At 47.2% G+C, this 17,549-nt stretch overlaps 1 protein-coding gene across 1 annotated transcript in view; it reads left to right on the forward strand.

Annotated features, from left to right (window-relative positions):
- The window catches only part of LOC121582293 (G protein-activated inward rectifier potassium channel 1), a 50,647-nt gene extending 33,994 nt beyond the window's left edge, over positions 1-16,653 (forward strand). Inside the window, 3 exon segments of the mRNA XM_041898006.2 lie at positions 12,212-12,428; positions 16,060-16,237; positions 16,239-16,653. Coding sequence (XP_041753940.2) covers positions 12,212-12,428; positions 16,060-16,237; positions 16,239-16,569 — 726 coding nt within the window. The 3' untranslated portion in view covers positions 16,570-16,653.
- Positions 16,654-17,549: the final 896 nt, after the last annotated feature.

The following is a 17,549-nucleotide window of genomic DNA, read 5'->3' on the forward strand; positions in this document are numbered from 1 at the left end:
CTGATCAGTCCCTACACCCAAACGAGGGCATTGCGTTCATCCACCTCTGGCCTGCTGGCTCCCCTACCTCTGCGGAAGCACAGTTCCCGCTCAGCCCAGTCAAAACTGTTCGCTTCTCTGGCACCCCAATGGTGGAACAAGCTCCCTCACGACGCCAGGACAGCGGAGTTACTCACCACCTTCCGGAGACACTTGAAACCCCACCTCTTTAAGGAATACCTGGGATAGGATAAAGTAATCCTTCTACCCCACCCCCCCCAAAAAATAAAATTAAAAATTAAAAAAACATTGTAAAGTGGTTATCCCACTGGCTATAAGGTGAATGCACCAATTTGTAAGTCGCTCTGGATAAGAGCGTCTGCTAAATGACGTAAATGTAAATGTTAAAATGTTGATAAACTATTAGGCTATTTCTTCATATTATAAGCGCAGCAATGCGCACATGGCAGTAGGGTATAAGCGTGAATATTCCATTAGCGGGAAAACACCATTCTCAAAAGTGACAGCAAACGCGATTATGCATGTATTGCTTTATTATGAAGGTGCATTTTTATGGTGAAAATTATCTTCCCTAAACTTGAAACTCACGTGCTGCGTATGTATGCCCCTTAGTCTCTAAACCCGTTGTAAAGCTGATTAATGTGCTTAATTTTAAGAAGTTATTTGGCCACTTTAGTTGTGATAAAAGCCTTATCAAAACATATAGGCCTATGGACTAGGTTACATGAGGTGTGCGACTATGATTTGAAAAAGTCGCAAAAAAAAGCATACGTTTCTTGCCTTACTGCACACAAGCTGGGCATCATTCACAAGTGATAATATATCATTCACAAGTAATAGGCTAATATTGTCACCCATCAGACTATTCTTGATTTAATCTTGTCTTTACATATACTAAACAATATACACTTCCAGTCAAAAGTTTGGACACACCTACTCATTCAAGGGTTTTTCTTTATTTTTACTATTTTTTACATTGTAGAATAATAGTGAAGACATCAAAACGATGAAATAACACATATGGAATCATGTAGTAACCAAAAAAGTGTTAAACAAATCAAAATATATCTTATATTTGAGATTTTCAAATAGCCACCCTTTGCCTTGATGACAGCTTTGCACAATCTTGGCATTCTCTCAACCAGCTTCATGAGGTAGTCACCTGGAATGCATTTCAATTAAAAGGTGTGCCTTCTTAAAAGTTAATTTGTGACATTTCTTTCCTTCTTGATGCGTTTCAGCCAATCAGTTGTGTTGTGACAAGGTAGGGGTGGTATACAGAAGATAGCCCTATTTGGTAAAAGACCAAGTCCATGTTATGGCAAGAACAGCTCAAATAAGAAAAGAGAAACAACAGTCCATCATTACTTTAAGACATGAAGGTCAGTCTATATTGAAAATGTCAAGAACTTTGAACGTTTCTTCAAGTGCAGTCGCAAAAACCATCAAGCGCTATGATGAAACTGGCTCTCATGACGACCGCCACAGGAATGGAAGACGACCGCCACAGGAATGGAAGACCCAGAGTTACCTCTGCTCTAGGGGATAAGTTCATTAGAGTTACCAGCCTCAGAAATTACAGCCCAAATAAATGCTTCACAGAGTTCAAGTCACAGACACATCTCAACATCAACTGTTCAGAGGGGACTGTGTGAATCAGGCCTTCGTGGTCGAATTGCTGCAAAGAAACCACTACTAAAGGACAACAATAAGAAGAAGAGACCTGCTTGGGCCAAGAAACACGAGCAATGGACATTAGACCGGTGGAAATTTGTCCTTTGGTCTGGAGTCCAAATTGGAGATTTTTGGTTCCAACTGCTGTGTCTTTGTGAGACGCGGTGTGGGTGAATGGATGATCTCCGCTTGTGTAGTTCCCACCGGAAAGCATGGAGGAGGAGGTGTTATGGTGTGGGGGTGCTTTGCTGGTGACACTGTCAGTGATTTATTTAGAATTCAAGGCACACTTAACCAGCAAGGCTACCACAGCATTCTGCAGCGATACGCCATCCCATCGGGTTTGGGCTTAGTGGAACTATCATTGTTTTTCAACAGGACAATGACCCAACACACCTCCAGGCGGTGTAAGGGCTATTTTACCAAGAAGGAGAGTGATGGAATGCTGCATCAGATGACCTGGCCTCCACAATCCCCCGACCTCAACCCAATTGAGATGGTTTGGGATGAGTCGGACAGCAGAGTGAAGGAAAAGCAGCCAACAAGTGCTCAGCATATGTGGGAACTCCTTCAAGAGTTTTGGAAAAGCATTCCAGGTGAAGCTGGTTGAGAGAATGCCAAGTGTGCAAAGCTGTCATGAAGGCAAAGGGTGTCTATTTGAAGAATCTCAAATATATAATATATTTTGATTTGTTTAACTCTTTTTTGGTAAGTACATGATTCCATATCTGTTATTTCATAGTTTTGATGTCTTCACTATTATTATACATTGTAGAAAATAGTAAAAATTAAGAAAAACCCTTGAATGAGTAGGTGTGTCTGTCAAAATGCTGAAGTGTATGCAGCGGTGAAGTCAGGCGCAGGACACAGAAGATCAGTAACGACTGCTTTACTTTCCAAAAATACGCACAAAACAAAAGCCTCCAAAACACAAGAGGAGGATAATACGCGGAGTGCTAATAAACAGGATGATCAATGCCAACCATACTGTCACGATCGTCTAACAGAGTGGACCAAGGCGCAGCGTTGCTATGGGTGAACATATTTATATTTATTAACTAGATCACACGATCAAAACAATGAACGAAATGTGAAGTCCTTCGATACACAAACCAAAAGGAACAAGAAACCACAACACAAAGTGAAAAGACCGATAGTTAAATAGGCTCCCAATCAGAGACAACCAGCTGACACTCGTTGCCTCTGATTGGGAGTCACTCAGGCCAACATAGATATACAAAACATAGACTTACACACCCTGGCTCAACATAACATAGTCCCCAGAGCCAGGGGCGTGACAGTACCCCCCAAAGGCGCGGACTCGGCCGCGCCAAACAACCACAACAGGGGAGGGACCGGGTGGGCACTCCGCCTGCGGCGGATCCGGCCCGGACATGACCCAGGCACGGGTTGTGCTGGACTGACGACGCACACCCCTGGCTTGATGCGTGGAGGAGGAACGGGCCGGACCGGGCTGACGGAGCGCACCCCTGACTGGTGCGGGGAGCAGGAATGAGCCGGACCGGGCTGACGACGCGCACCACTGACCTGGTGCGGGGAGCTTGGATGGGCCGGACTGGGCTGGCGACGCCGCACCACAGACTTGGTGCGGAGAGCAGGAACGGGCCGGACATGGCTGATGAAACGCACCATAGACTTGGTGCGGAGAGCAGGCACGGGCCGTGCCCGGACTGACGACGCACACCACTGGCTTGGTGCGGGAAGCTTGGATGGGCCGGACTGGGCTGGCGACGCGCACCACAGACTTGGTGCGAGAGAGCAGGAACGGGCCGCGTCGGACTGACGACGCACACCACTGGCTTGGTGCGGAAGCTTGGATGGGCCGGACTGGGCTGGCGACGCGCACCACAGACTTGGTGCAGAGAGCAGGAATGGGCCGGACCGGGCTGGCGACGCGCACCACCGACTTGGTACGGAGAGCAGGAACGGGCCGGACAGGGCTGACGACGCGCACCACAGGCTCGGTGCGAGGCAGGAACAGGCCGAACCGTGTACTGGGGACACACGCCACTGGCCCTATGCAGGGATCAGGAACGGGCCGGACCGGACTGGTAATACACCCCAGTACCTCTCGCCGTGCCTCCACACTTTCCCTCTCCTCTGTGACCAGTGGCCCCCTTAACCTGGCGGCCTCCTCTTCACACCCGCTGACCGCTCCATCGCGGCCACCTGCTGCCCCCGTCAGCCCACGCCGTGAGCCCCCTAAAAATTTTCTGGGGGTTCTCTCCTCCCGTGGACCAGGCCTCCCTAGCTCTCGCCAGACTCTCGATCCATTGCTTCATAGACCAGCCTCTCTCCTCTTCACTTAGCGTGGCCCAGCCGAAACTCCTACTCCCCTGATCCCAGGTCCTTCCTCTCTCCTCTTCATGCTGCTTGGTCCTGTCTTGGTGGTTTCTTCTGTCACGATCGTCTAACAGAGTGGACCAAGGCGCAGCTTGCTAGGGTGAACATATTTATATTTATTAACTAGATCACCACGATCAAAACAATGAACGAAACGTGAAGTCCTTCGATACACAAACCAAAAAGGAACAAGAAACCACAACACAAAGTGAAAAGACCGATAGTTAAATATGGCTCCCAATCAGAGACAACCAGCTGACACTCGTTGCCTCTGATTGGGAGTCACTCAGGCCAACATAGATATACAAAACATAGACTTACACACCCTGGCTCAACATAACATAGTCCCCAGAGCCAGGGGCGTGACACATACATACAGGACACGCGGACAATAACACACAAAGGCAAACATAAAACAAGGGAACTTATATGTAACATAATCAATACAGAATACGAAACAGGTGTACCAACTAGACATTACAAAACAAACATCGAAAACATCGAGCGGTAGTAGCTAGTACTCCGGGGACGAAGCCTGCTCGAGCAAGGAGGAGGAGCAGCCTCGGCGGCATCCGTGACAGTACCCCCCCCTTGACGCGCGGCTCCAGCCGGCCTCGGGGAGGGCCAGGAGGACGCGGAGCAGGGCGCGTGGGATGACTCCGGTGGAACTCCGTCAGGAGGGAGGGATCTAAAATGTCCCCCCTAGGCACCCAGCACCGTTCCTCTGGACCGTACCCCTCCCACTCCACGAGATACTGCAGACCCCCCACCCGACGTCTCGAATCCACGATGGACCGGACTGAGTACGCTGGAGCCCCCTCGATGTCCAGTGGGGGCGGAGGAGTCTCCCGTATCTCATTGTCCTGGAGTGGACCAGCTACCACCGGCCTGAGGAGAGACACATGGAACGAGGGGTTAATGTGATAATCATTAGGCAGTTGTAACCTGTAACATACCTCGTTCAATCTCCTCAGGACTTTTAAATGGCCCCACAAACCGCCGACCCAGCTTCCGGCAGGGCAGGCGAAGGAGCAGGTTTCGAGTCGAGAGCCAGACTCGATCTCCAGGTGCGTACACTTGACCCTCACTGCGGTGGAGATCGGCGCGCCTTCTGCCTACGGATAGCTCCGCTGCAGATGTACATGCGCAGCGTTCCATGTCTCCTCCGAGCGCCGAAACCACTCATCCACCGCAGGAGCCTCGATCTGGCTCTGATGCCATGGTGCCAGAACCGGCTGATACCCCAACACACACTGGAAAGGGGTCAGATTCGTAGAGGAATGGCGAAGGGAGTTCTGGGCAATCTCTGCCCAGGGGATATACCCCGACCACTCCTCCTGCCGGTCCTGGCAATAAGATCTCAGAAACCTACCCACATCCTGGTTCACTCTCTCCACCTGCCCATTACTCTCAGGGTGGAAACCCGAGGTAAGGCTAACCGAGACCCCCAAGCATTCCATGAACGCCCTCCAGACTCTAGAGGTGAATTGGGGACCCCGATCAGACACTATATCCTCGGGTACCCCGTAGTGCCGGAAGACATGGGTAAACAAAGCCTCAGCAGTCTGTAGGGCAGTAGGGAGACCCGACATTGGGATGAGATGACAGGCCTTAGAGAACCGATCCACAACGACCAGAATAGTGGTATTCCCCTGGGAGGGGGGAAGGTCCGTGACAAAGTCTACCGATAGGTGAGACCACGGCCGTTGTGGAACGGGTAGGGGTTGTAACTTCCCCCTGGGCAGGTGTCTAGGCGCCTTACACTGAGCGCACACCGAGCAGGAGGAGACATAAACCCTCACGTCCTTAGCCAATGTTGGCCACCAGTACTTTTCACTAAGGCAGTGCACTGTCCGGCCAATACCAGGATGTCCAGAGGGAGGGTGACGATGAGCCCAATAAATGAGACGATCACGAATCTCGAAGCGGAACGACGTCCGCCCACTGGACACTCTGGAGGAGTAGGGTCAGTACGTAACGCCCACTCGATTTCCGCATCGACCTCCCACACCACCGGTGCCACCAGACAAGACTCTGGCAGTATGGGAATGGGCTCAATGGACCTCTCCTCTGTGTCATATCGCCGGGACAGGGCGTCTGCCTTAACGTTCTGGGACCCTGGGATGTAAGTGAGCTTAAAAACAAACCGGGCCAGAAACATGGCCCACCTAGCCTGACGAGGGTTCAGTCTCCTAGCTGCCTGGATGTACTCCAGGTTACGATGGTCAGTCAGAATGAGAAAAGGGTGTTGAGCCCCCTCAAGCCAATGCCTCCACACCTTTAGGGCTTGAACCACGGCTAGCAGCTCCCTGTCCCCACGTCATAATTACGTTCCGCCGGGCTGAGCTTCTTAGAGTAAAAAGCGCAGGGCCAGAGTTTAGAGGCGTGCCTGAGCGTTGAGACAGTACAGCCCCAATACCGGCCTCTGACGCGTCCACCTCCACCTGGAACGCTAAAGCGGGGTCCGGATGCGCCAGCACCGGAGCCGAGGTGAACAGGTCCTTCAGTTGTCCAAACGCCCTGTCCGCCTCAGCCGACCACTGCAAACGCACCGGGCCCCCCTTCAGCAGGGAGGTGATGGGAGCTGCTACCTGTCCAAAACCCCCGGATAAACCTCCGGTAGTAATTGGCAAAACCCAAAACCGCTGCACCTCCTTAACCGTGGTTGGAGTCTGCCAATTACGCACGGCTGAAACGCGGTCAATCTCCATCTCCACCCCTGACGCGGACAACCGATGGCCCAGGAAGGAGATGGACTCCTGGAAAAACAGACATTTCTCTGCCTTGACATACAAGTCATGCTCCAACAGCCTACCCAACACTCGACGCACCAGGGCTACATGCTCGGCTCGTGTAGAAGAGTACACTAGAATGTCGTCAATATACACCACTAAACCCTGCCCATGCAAATCCCGGAAGATCTCGGCCCACAAAGGATTGGAAGACTGAAGGAGCATTCATTAACCCGTATGGCATGACGAGATACTCATAGTGACCCGAGGTGGTACTAAATGCTGTCTTCCATTCATCTCTCCCTCCCTAATGTGCACCAAGTTGTAGGCGCTCCTGAGATCCAGTTTTGTGAAGAAACGCTCTGTGTAATGATTCCGTCATACTCGCAATCAGAGGGAGAGGATAACTGTATTTAACAGTGATCTGATTGAGACTACGGTAATCAATACACGGGCGCAACCCTCCATCCTTCTTCTTCACAAAAAAGAAACTCGAGGACGCAGGAGAAGTGGAGGGCCATATGTATCCCTGTCTCAGAGACTCGGCTATGTATGTCTCCATAGCCGCCGTCTCCTCTTGAGACAGAGGATACACATGACTACGCGGAAGTGCAGCACCTGCCTGGAGGTCTATCGCACAATCCCCCTGTCTATGAGGTGGCAATCGCGTCGCCCTCATCTTGCTGAACACGAGTGCCAAATCATCATACTCAGGAGGAATGTGCAGTGCGGGCACTTGGTTCGGACTTTCCACCGTGGTCGCCCCTACGGAAACACCTAGACACCGCCCGACACACTGGTCAGACCACTCCTTGAGAGCCCTCTGTTGCCACAAAATGGTGGGCTCATGGGAGATTAACCAAGGAAGTCCCAGCACCACGGGATACGCAGGAGAGTCGATCAGATACAACTGAATGATCTCCTCATGACCCCCCTGCGTCTTCATCTTTAGTGGCGCTGTGACCTCCTAATCAACCCAGATCCCAAACGGACGGCTATCTAGGCATGAATAGGAAAGGGCACATCTACTGGTAGGAGGGGAATCCCTAACTTAACACAAAAAATTACGATCAATAAAATTCCCAGCTGCGCCTGAATCGACTAGCGCCTTATGCTGGGAATGAGATGCAACCTGGGGAAATACTACTGGTATACACAGGTGAACAACAGAGAGCTCTGGGTGAGTTGGGCGCCTACTCACCTGGAATGACTCCCAGTGCGTGACCTGTTGCCTCGATCCACTGGAGTCCCTCCCCAGCACCGAACCGCAGTGTGTCCTCTACGGCCACAGTTGGTACAGAGGACGGCCTCCCTCCGGATCTCTCTCCTCCTCTCTATAGCCAGCACACCCGAGCTCCATAGGGCTCGGCTCGGAGGTGCTGGGGATGGAATGGACGGCCCCAACTCCGGACGCCCGCGGGTAGCCAGCAGGGTATCCAGACGGATCGACATGTCCACCAACTGATCGAAGTTTAGATTGGTGTCCCTGCAGGCCAACTCGCATCGAACGTTCCTCTCGCAGGCTGCACCGATAGTGGTCGATGAGGGCCCTCTCATTCCACCCCCGCATCCGCCGCTAGAGTCCGGAAGTCCAGGGCGAACTCTTGTGCGCTCCTCTTCCCCTGTCGGAGGTGGAACAGACGCTCCCCCGCCGCTTTACCCTCTGGGGGATGATCGAAAACAGCCCTGAAGCGGCGGGAGAACTCCGCGTAGCTGATGGTGGCGGCGTCTATTCCCCTCCATTCGGCATTGGCCCACTCCAGCGCCTTGCCGGATAGACAGGAGATGAGGGCGGAAACGCTCTCGTATCCCGAGGGCGCCGGGTGTATGGTTGCCAGGTAGAGTTCCACTTGAAGTAGGAACCCCTGACACCCGGCTGCGGTGCCATCAAATGCCCTCAGGAGCGAGAGCCGAATCCCACTGGACTCCGGAGATGGTACGATGGGGCTGGCCGATGGTGGTGGTAATGCAAGCCTCCTCTTTCCCATCGGCGCAGGGTGTCCATCACGTCTTGCATGGCGGAGCCGAGTCTATGGATCATGGCGTCCTGGCTGCTGACCCGATCCTCCAGTGACTCGGTCACCGCCGCTGCTCCTGCTGACTCCATGGGTGGTGTGTTATTCTGTCAAAATGCTGAAGTGTATGCAGCGGTGAAGTCAGGCGCAGGACACAGAAGATCAGTAACGACTGCTTTACTTTCCAAAAATACGCACAAAACAAAAGCCTCCAAAACACAAGAGGAGGATAATACGCGGAGTGCGTAATAAACAGGATGATCAATGCCAACCATACATACAGGACACGCGGACAATAACACACAAAGGCAAACATAAAACAAGGGAACTTATATGTAACATAATCAATACAGAATACGAAACAGGTGTACCAACTAGACATTACAAAACAAACATCGAAAACATCGAGCGGTAGTAGCTAGTACTCCCGGGGACGACGAACGCCGAAGCCTGCCCGAGCAAGGAGGGAGGAGCGGCCTCGGCGGCATCCGTGACAGTGTCCAAACTTTTGACTGGTAATGTGTGAAATTAGTTTTGATTTAAAATGGACCATTATCATGCACCTGTCGGAATAGGGGCAGGGGAAAAAATACGTCATCTATGCACTTCAATAGCGAATGGAGGGCGCTTTTCCTGTGGTTCATTTTCATGCCAGCCAGGTAGGCTATACTCCTGTTGTAAAGAGAGAATTGTTGAGCAAAAATGAGCTCGTGCGCTCTCATTAAGTGTTTGATTAGATTTTCGAAACTATTTGCATTGATGTTAGAGTGATTAGAGGGACAATAGAGAGCTGAGTACCAGGCAGTTAGCAAGTTTGGTAGGCTACTAATGACCATCAGCAGCATCAGAGCTTGGAGAAGCCTAATTACCGTGACTAACGGCCACGTGGAATTTGACTGCCATCCTGACTCGTGACCCCCCAGTGTAGCGGTAATACGGTCACCGTAACAGCCCTACTCTCAATCCCACATCACTCCTGATTTATTTCTGTCTCCTCTTTCTTATCTCTGACTCACGTTCTCTCCCTCATGACTTTGTCTTCCCTTTTTCTTTCCTTCCCCTCTTCTCTCTCTAATGTTCTGTCTCTCATTGTTGTCTATTGCTCTCCCCTCACTCTCACACACCACTCCTTCTCTTTGACATCTTGCTCTTCTGCTCCGCTCCCTTCTTCTCAACATACGTCTCTCTGGTATACTAGACCATTGGATCCCACTTTAATCTGAATAAAACAACTTATCAAGGCTTTATTGAGTGTTCATAAAGCATTAATAAGCAAGATCATACTACATAAAGGGTGATATAAAATGTGGTGCTTGACCAAATGCTGTATAATCCTTTTGCCACCCTTTATAGTCTAATTTAGGAGCTACACTAGGGCATCTAGAAAACAGTTTTTTTACTTGCTACACTGGAAGCGTAACTTTTTACCTCACAAAGCCGGCACGTCATTGAAATGAGTAGGAGCATATCACGCTCTGCAAACATTACACGTCTGGTGTAGCAGGCCAGTTATTGACATGACATTTGCCTATAACTTATTTGTGAAGCATATGCCTTATAAAGGGTTTATGTGTTTAAAGTGGTTATGACCATCACATGTCGTTCAGGTTAAGAGCTCACACCAGGACCATAACAGGAACATTGACCGTAAACATGTAACTTACACACTGCCTCCATCAATGGCTATAAGACATTTTAATGATGCACCATAGGCGCCTGGCACTAAAATGTGAAGATACTGGGAAAAAACAGCTTTTCCAAGCCAAGGCGTTGAGGGAGCTGTGGGTACAGACTCCTTCCTGTGAAATGTTGCACCCTTCTGTCCCCAACGCCGCTGTGAATAAGAATCGCAGTCTGTTTCGCCATCTGTGGTCCTCCTGGCAGTCTTGTCAAAGAGGCCAGGCTCTCTGTGCTAGAGCACGCTACTGGAGAGTTTGGGAGAACTATAGGAACCCAATGCTATAGGCCTAAAGTAAACGTGTCAGTTGCACAATGGGTCGGGTAAAGTTATTTTAGGAAATTAATTGTCTTTATTTCCACAGTGATTAAAACGTTTTGCAAAATGTAAGGATGAAGACGCATTCGGTTTCCAAAATAGTTATCTTCCTTCATGCAGCATACAGAGCTGGTTTTAAGTCCTTAGTAATTGCTACACGGGAGAGGAAATGGAGTAGGGGATCAGTCTTTATCTGATTCAGTCTTGCACCCAGTCCAAAATTAATCACTTCCCCCTACCCCCTCTTCTAGACCCTTCTTTATACGATAGCTCTTCATAGATCTGAAAGGATCTGTAAGGCATATACAGTAGTAGGGATTAACATGGGTAACCGGAATCCCGGGGCTGTCATTAATACAAATTTGATAGGTCTATGCACAATTCACTATGCGTCACTGTCACAGACATGAAGTCTGTTAACAATTCAGAGGCATGAGGGAAAATGCTATAGTATCTTCTCCTGTCCTAGAGCCCAGGCTATTTTCCTATGCAGTCCCAATTCCACAGAAACCCAAAATCCTGACACATGTCTTGCATGAAAATTCCTAACTTTATTCTGTAATATATAGGTTGCATTATGAAAGCCTGTCTCGCCTATGCATGTCAAAATACCGCTTATAACATTTCCTCGCTTCTCTGCGCTGTCTCGTACTTGCTGAGCTTCGGTAGAGAATGTGCTGATCAACAAACGGTATGAGAGTAGATATAGATATTTTTAAACAGAGTTGGTACACGTTAATATTTAAATTATTTGCACTCTTCGTCTCCCCGTTATTCATGAGCTGATCTGCTATCTGTGTAATCATTAACTCGATTTTGCCAAATATAGGAGATTTCTGTCATTGTTGAAGGAGGTTATCTAGCAAGCTTAACAACTTTTGTCATTTGACTACCGTTACAATGTTTGTATGATTCGACAATGCTATACTCGGGGTGCGCTCTGTGCGTCCTGAGTGTGCTCTGTGTCGGGATAGCCTACTGCTGAAATGCGCTGAATTCATTGAGGAACATGATCATGCTCAGAATTTATGAATGGCCTGTTTGGCAATTCAAACCAATGTCATTGGTGATCAAAGATAGTTACTCTATCATTACTAAATCTCAGTTTAATTTGCTCTGCAATCTTTACCTATTGTAGTTTCGCAGGCAAGCCGACTAGGTGGCGCACTGCCCCTCTTATTTGGGGAGAACCTTGGCATAGTGAACATATCTTGGTTTTAAATGCTTTTAAATGGGCTATTCCAATTTTTCCTGTATTCAGCGAGACTCTCGGGATAAATATGAATTATTTCCGGTATTGAAACTTGGTAGATTCTCTGGAAAATATGAATCCCTATACAGTAGTACTGAGTTTCTACCATAATGCAGTTTCTTACACAACATCCCTCCTCTTACAGGCATAACATGTGCCACACTCTTTTGTTTTCCAGTCTCGTCAGACTCCAGAGGGGGAGTTTCTACCTCTGGACCAGTGTGAGCTAGACGTAGGATTCGGGACGGGGGCAGACCAGCTCTTCCTGGTGTCCCCTCTGACTATCTGCCACGAGATCAATTCCAAGAGCCCCTTCTTCGACCTGTCCCAGCGCTCGCTCATGAACGAGGAGTTTGAGATCGTGGTCATCCTGGAGGGCATTGTGGAAACCACTGGTAAAAGCAGACTCTTTCTTTAATTCAATCTGTTCTTTAAATGGGCATTCTGGGGTACATCCATTTCTGGACTTTTAAATTCATGATATATAGCCATTGATGGAAGAATATACAGTAAATGGCTCATGGGTTTAGTTCAACTGCCTTACCCCATCTGAACCCAAAATATAAGCTTGTTAAGCTTGTTGATAATGTATATTTTGTAGTCTTGTTTGTATTTTGTTTTCAAAACAATAAAAAAACAATAAAAATACATATTTCTCCCATTCCTTTGAGGCAAAATATGAGGACTACCATTCCCAGTATAATCAAATAAAATATTAAGAGAATATTACATTTATCTTTAACCTTTTCACACGTATCAACAAACGGGTGTGATCATTCTGAAGGGGTTCCCTGCAGCGTACGCTCAAACCGGTGTGATTAGAACGCTAATTTAGAACGTCCAGTTTCGATTGACGCAACAGTCAGCATTTGAGCTAGCCACACTGTTTTTTCACAGAAACATTTTGCACAAACACAGTCCTTACAAAGTTATGTCCTGCATGTGACCAGTTTATTTTTGGATGCAATGTTCAGACATTCACAGAAGTAGCAACAGCATAACACAATCATCCAAACCGGAAAATATAGGCTACATTAGTCCTAGCGCTAACTGAGGAAAGATTGACGTAACACAAGCGGTCATATTTAGATAACTCTCGGCTGACAGAAACCACAATATGAATTAGCTAATAGCAATTACCATTTATAATTCATCATATCATGGGTGTGCTCAACATTGATCGAAATAATTGAGTAAAACACTTTCTAGAAATCGAATGTAAACCAACAATGGGTTGTTAGTGCGAGTCGCCAAGTTTGTTTTTCGCGTCAACCAAAGATAATAAGAGGAGACAAGATGAGTTTGGTCTGTTTGCAGTATGCATGCTGAAGGGGGTGTGTCGTCTACGATCATTCACTTCCCTTCATTCACTTCTGGAAGTTTACCCGAAAGATGAGTGAACCGTTCCTTCACCTCATTATAACATCTTTGGTCTGACAGACGTTTACGTGACACAGAGAATGCATTGTATAATGTCAACAAACATGACACCACACATACAGTGGGGAAAACAAGTATTTAGTCAGCCACCAATTGTGCAAGTTCTCCCACTTAAAAAAATGATGTAATTTTCATCATAAGTACACATCAACTATGACAGACAAAATGAGAAAAAAAAATACAGAAAATCACATTGTAGGATTTTTAATGAATTTATTTGCAAATTATGGTGGAAAATAAGTATTTGGTCAATAACAAAAGTTTCTCAATACTTTGTTATATACCCTTTGTTGGCAATGACACAGGTCAAACGTTTTCTGTAAGTCTTCACAAGGTTTTCACACACTGTTGCTGGTATTTTGGCCCATTCCTCCATGCAGATCTCCTCTAGAGCAATGATGTTTTGGGACTTTCAACTCCCTCCAAAGATTTTCTATGGTGTTGAGATCTGGAGACTGGCCAGGCCACTCCAGGACCTTGAAATGCTTCTTACGAAGCCACTCCTTCAAGTTTCCCGGGCGGTGTGTTTGGGATCATTGCCATGCTGAAAGACCCAGCCACGTTTCATCTTCAATGCCCTTGCTGATGGAAGGAGGTTTTCACTCAAAATCTCACGATACATGGCCCCATTCATTCTTTCCTTTACACGGATCAGTCGTCTGGTCCCTTTGCAGAAAAACAGCCCCAAAGCATGATGTTTCCACCCCATGCTTCACAGTAGGTATGGTGTTCTTTGGATGCAACTCAGCATTCTTTGTCCTCCAAACATGACGAGTTGAGTTTTTACCAAAAAGTTCTATTTTGGTTTCATCTGACCATATGACATTATCCCAATCCTCTTCTGGATCATCCAAATGCACTCTAGCAAACTTCAGACGGGCCTAGACATGTACTGGTTTAAGCAGGGGGGACACGTCTCGCACTGCAGGATTTGAGTCCCTGCCGGCGTAGTGTGTTACTGATGGTAGGCTTTGTTACTTTGGTCCCAGCTCTCTGCAGGTCATTCACTAGGTCCCCCGTGTGGTTCTGGGATTTTTGCTCACCGTTCTTGTGATCATTTTGACCCCACGGGGTGAGATCTTGCGTGGAGCCCCAGATCGAGGGGAGATTATCAGTGGTCTTGTATGTCTTCCATTTCCTAATAATTGCTCCCACAGTTGATTTCTTCAAACCAAGCTGCTTACCTATTGCAGATTCAGTCTTCCCAGCCTGGTGCAGGTCTACAATTTTGTTTCTGGTGTCCTTTCACAGCTCTTTGGTCTTGGCCATAGTGGAGTTTGGAGTGTGACTGTTTGAGGTTGTGGACAGGTGTCTTTTATACTGATAACAAGTTCAAACAGGTGCCATTAATACAGGTAATGAGTGGAGGACAGAGGAGCCTCTTAAAGAAGAAGTTACAGGACTGTGAGAGCCAGAAATCTTGCTTGTTTGTAGGTGACCAAATACTTATTTTCCACCATAATTTGCAAATAAATTCATTAAAAATCCTACAATGTGATTTTCTGGATGTTTTTTCCTCATTTTGTCTGTCATAGTTGATGTGTACCTATGATGAAAATTACAGGCCTCTCTCATCTTTTTAAGTGGGAGAACTTGCACAATTGGTGGCTGACTAAATACTTTTTTTCCCCACTGTAGCTGTTAAATAGCTTAGCATTAGCTCATTATAATCAGTACAACCTTCAAAAAAGTATTTTACACACATCATAGGTGTCCATTACAATCTATGCAATAATCGGAATGCATGATTTGTCACCAGTACTTGAAAACATGTGAATGAAACTGTAAATACATTATGCTCCATACATACAGACTTCATGCTACAGTAGAAACGACAACACGATATACAGAAAATAAGGGCACTTACTTTGATAGGAACGCACACATGTCCAAAGTTATTATTTGTAAGGAAAACATGGAGGCAATGTGAGCGCCAGCTAGAAAATGAAACCAGTTCGTGCAAGACTGTGCAAATGTCTGCATACTTGATGTTCGGAAAAAAATGGGGGAAGGGCTCTCCTCGAAGAGGGAAGTTTGTCCGACTCAGTAAAGCCTCAAACATAAATTGTCCGCAACACTGCAATGGGCTACTTCTATGTGAATTAATGAGGAGGCGGAACACACCTCAATTCAAACTGTTGTTAGAAAATACAACTTGTTCGAAAATAATTTGAAATTGACAAGTTGAAACAGATAATAGATAATTAGCAGGCAGCGTGTGTTAACTGTCCTGTTGCATAACAACCACATTTTGGAATAGTGTATGCATTCTGACATCACGTGCATAAAACAACTCACGCTGGGGCGACCGTTAGAGATATTTGGAACTCACATGTGAAAAGGTTCAATATTAGATGAAATTATAGGTTTTCGCTTTCTTTTTTATCTCTGTCATTCTCCGACACTTCTCCCTCTCACTCTATTTCTCTCTTCGTCTTTCCCTCCCCTTGTCTCTGTGTCCTTCTTTTTCCATCTTGTCTTCTACGCACCTCTCACTCGCTTTAACTCTGTTTTTCTCCTTATCTTCCAATCTGTTCTCTGTATTCCCCATCTACTCTTTCTTCCTCCCTCCCTCCCTCATCCCAGGTATGACGTGTCAGGCGCGGACCTCCTACACGGAGGACGAGGTGTTGTGGGGCCACCGCTTCCTGCCCGTCATGTCCCTGGAGGAGGGCTTCTTCCGGGTCGACTACTCCCAGTTCCACAACACCTTCGAGGTCAACACTCCTCCTTACAGCATCAAGGAGCACGAGGAGAAGAACTCCTGACTTCCCCAACCCTCCACCAGGCGTCCCCACCCCTCCCCTGGGGAATGGGGGCCAGGGCCGGGGCCGCAGGGAGAGGATGCTGTCAGTGGACTTTGCCGACCATGGAGAGGCTACCCAGGAACAAGCGATGGGGAGGCTGCCCAGCAAGTTACAGCGTATGAGCTCTTACAAGGAGGACCTGACTCATTCAGAGCGGAGACTTCCCCCTGCCCTGAGCCCCATGCTGGCCCCAAACCCAACCATTGTCCAGATCCCTTTGCCTGAGGGTGGGGGGCGGCAGGAGGATAACCTGCCTGCCAAACTGCGCCGAATGAACACTGACCGTTGACATTGACCGTGGACAATTGACCGTTAAATGACTATTAATCGGCGGAAACAAACAGACTCCCCAAAAAACTCTAAATAGATATAGGAAGCAATGCTTAATGGATAACGAAGTTTTCAACAGGAAATTTGACTACTGTGATGACTTTTAACTGGTTGAGTCAACATTGATTCAATGTAATTTGTCAACGATATTGTGACGTGGAATCTACGCGAAATACATTTTGTTTTGAGGGGGAAATTTCAACCACAGGATTATGTCATCATCCTAACCAAATTTCAACATAGACAAACCTTGTATAAAATATGTTGAATTTGTACCTTTAAAACAACGTCAGATCTTCAACGTTATATCCACTATCAGAAAAAAATACTATAGGCTGGGCAGCACGTCCTACTGGAGAATTGATCTATCTACAGCTACCCTTTGGTCTCCCATCCAGAGTTTTAACTACGCGCAGCTCTGCCTAGCTATGATACTTGTCACTGACTATTACCAATGTGCAATCGTGAGTGAGAATGATTGTTGAGAGATCTCCACTTACAAACTAAATAGATTCACTGTTGCTATCAAAATCATTCCAAAGGCTAGGTTTAACAGAACAAATGAAATGTGACCATACTTTATCACTCATGTATCATCAATTATGGTATTTATTTAGGCCTATATAGCATTTGCAACGTCATCAACAGCTAATGTTTCAATTCACTCCAGAATTCAACTAAAAATAGATATTGCAATAGGCCTAGGTTTTCATGCTCTGGTTGATTTAAAATGTAATGCTATTTAGTGATATTGAATAGTGTTTGGTTGTCAAAGCAACCAAAAATCAACATTTGAAGGAGATGTAACTTTTAAAGAATAGGACTAAATTAAATCAAACTTTAAATGCACTTTAAATCAAGTTTGATTTGGTTTAGTCCTATTTAGGGCTGTGGTGGTCATGAAATTCTGTCAGCTAGTGATTGTCAAGCAATTAACTG

Source organism: Coregonus clupeaformis, chromosome 1, assembly GCF_020615455.1.
Source record: "Coregonus clupeaformis isolate EN_2021a chromosome 1, ASM2061545v1, whole genome shotgun sequence".
In the NCBI taxonomy this organism is placed as follows: Eukaryota; Metazoa; Chordata; class Actinopteri; order Salmoniformes; family Salmonidae; genus Coregonus; species Coregonus clupeaformis.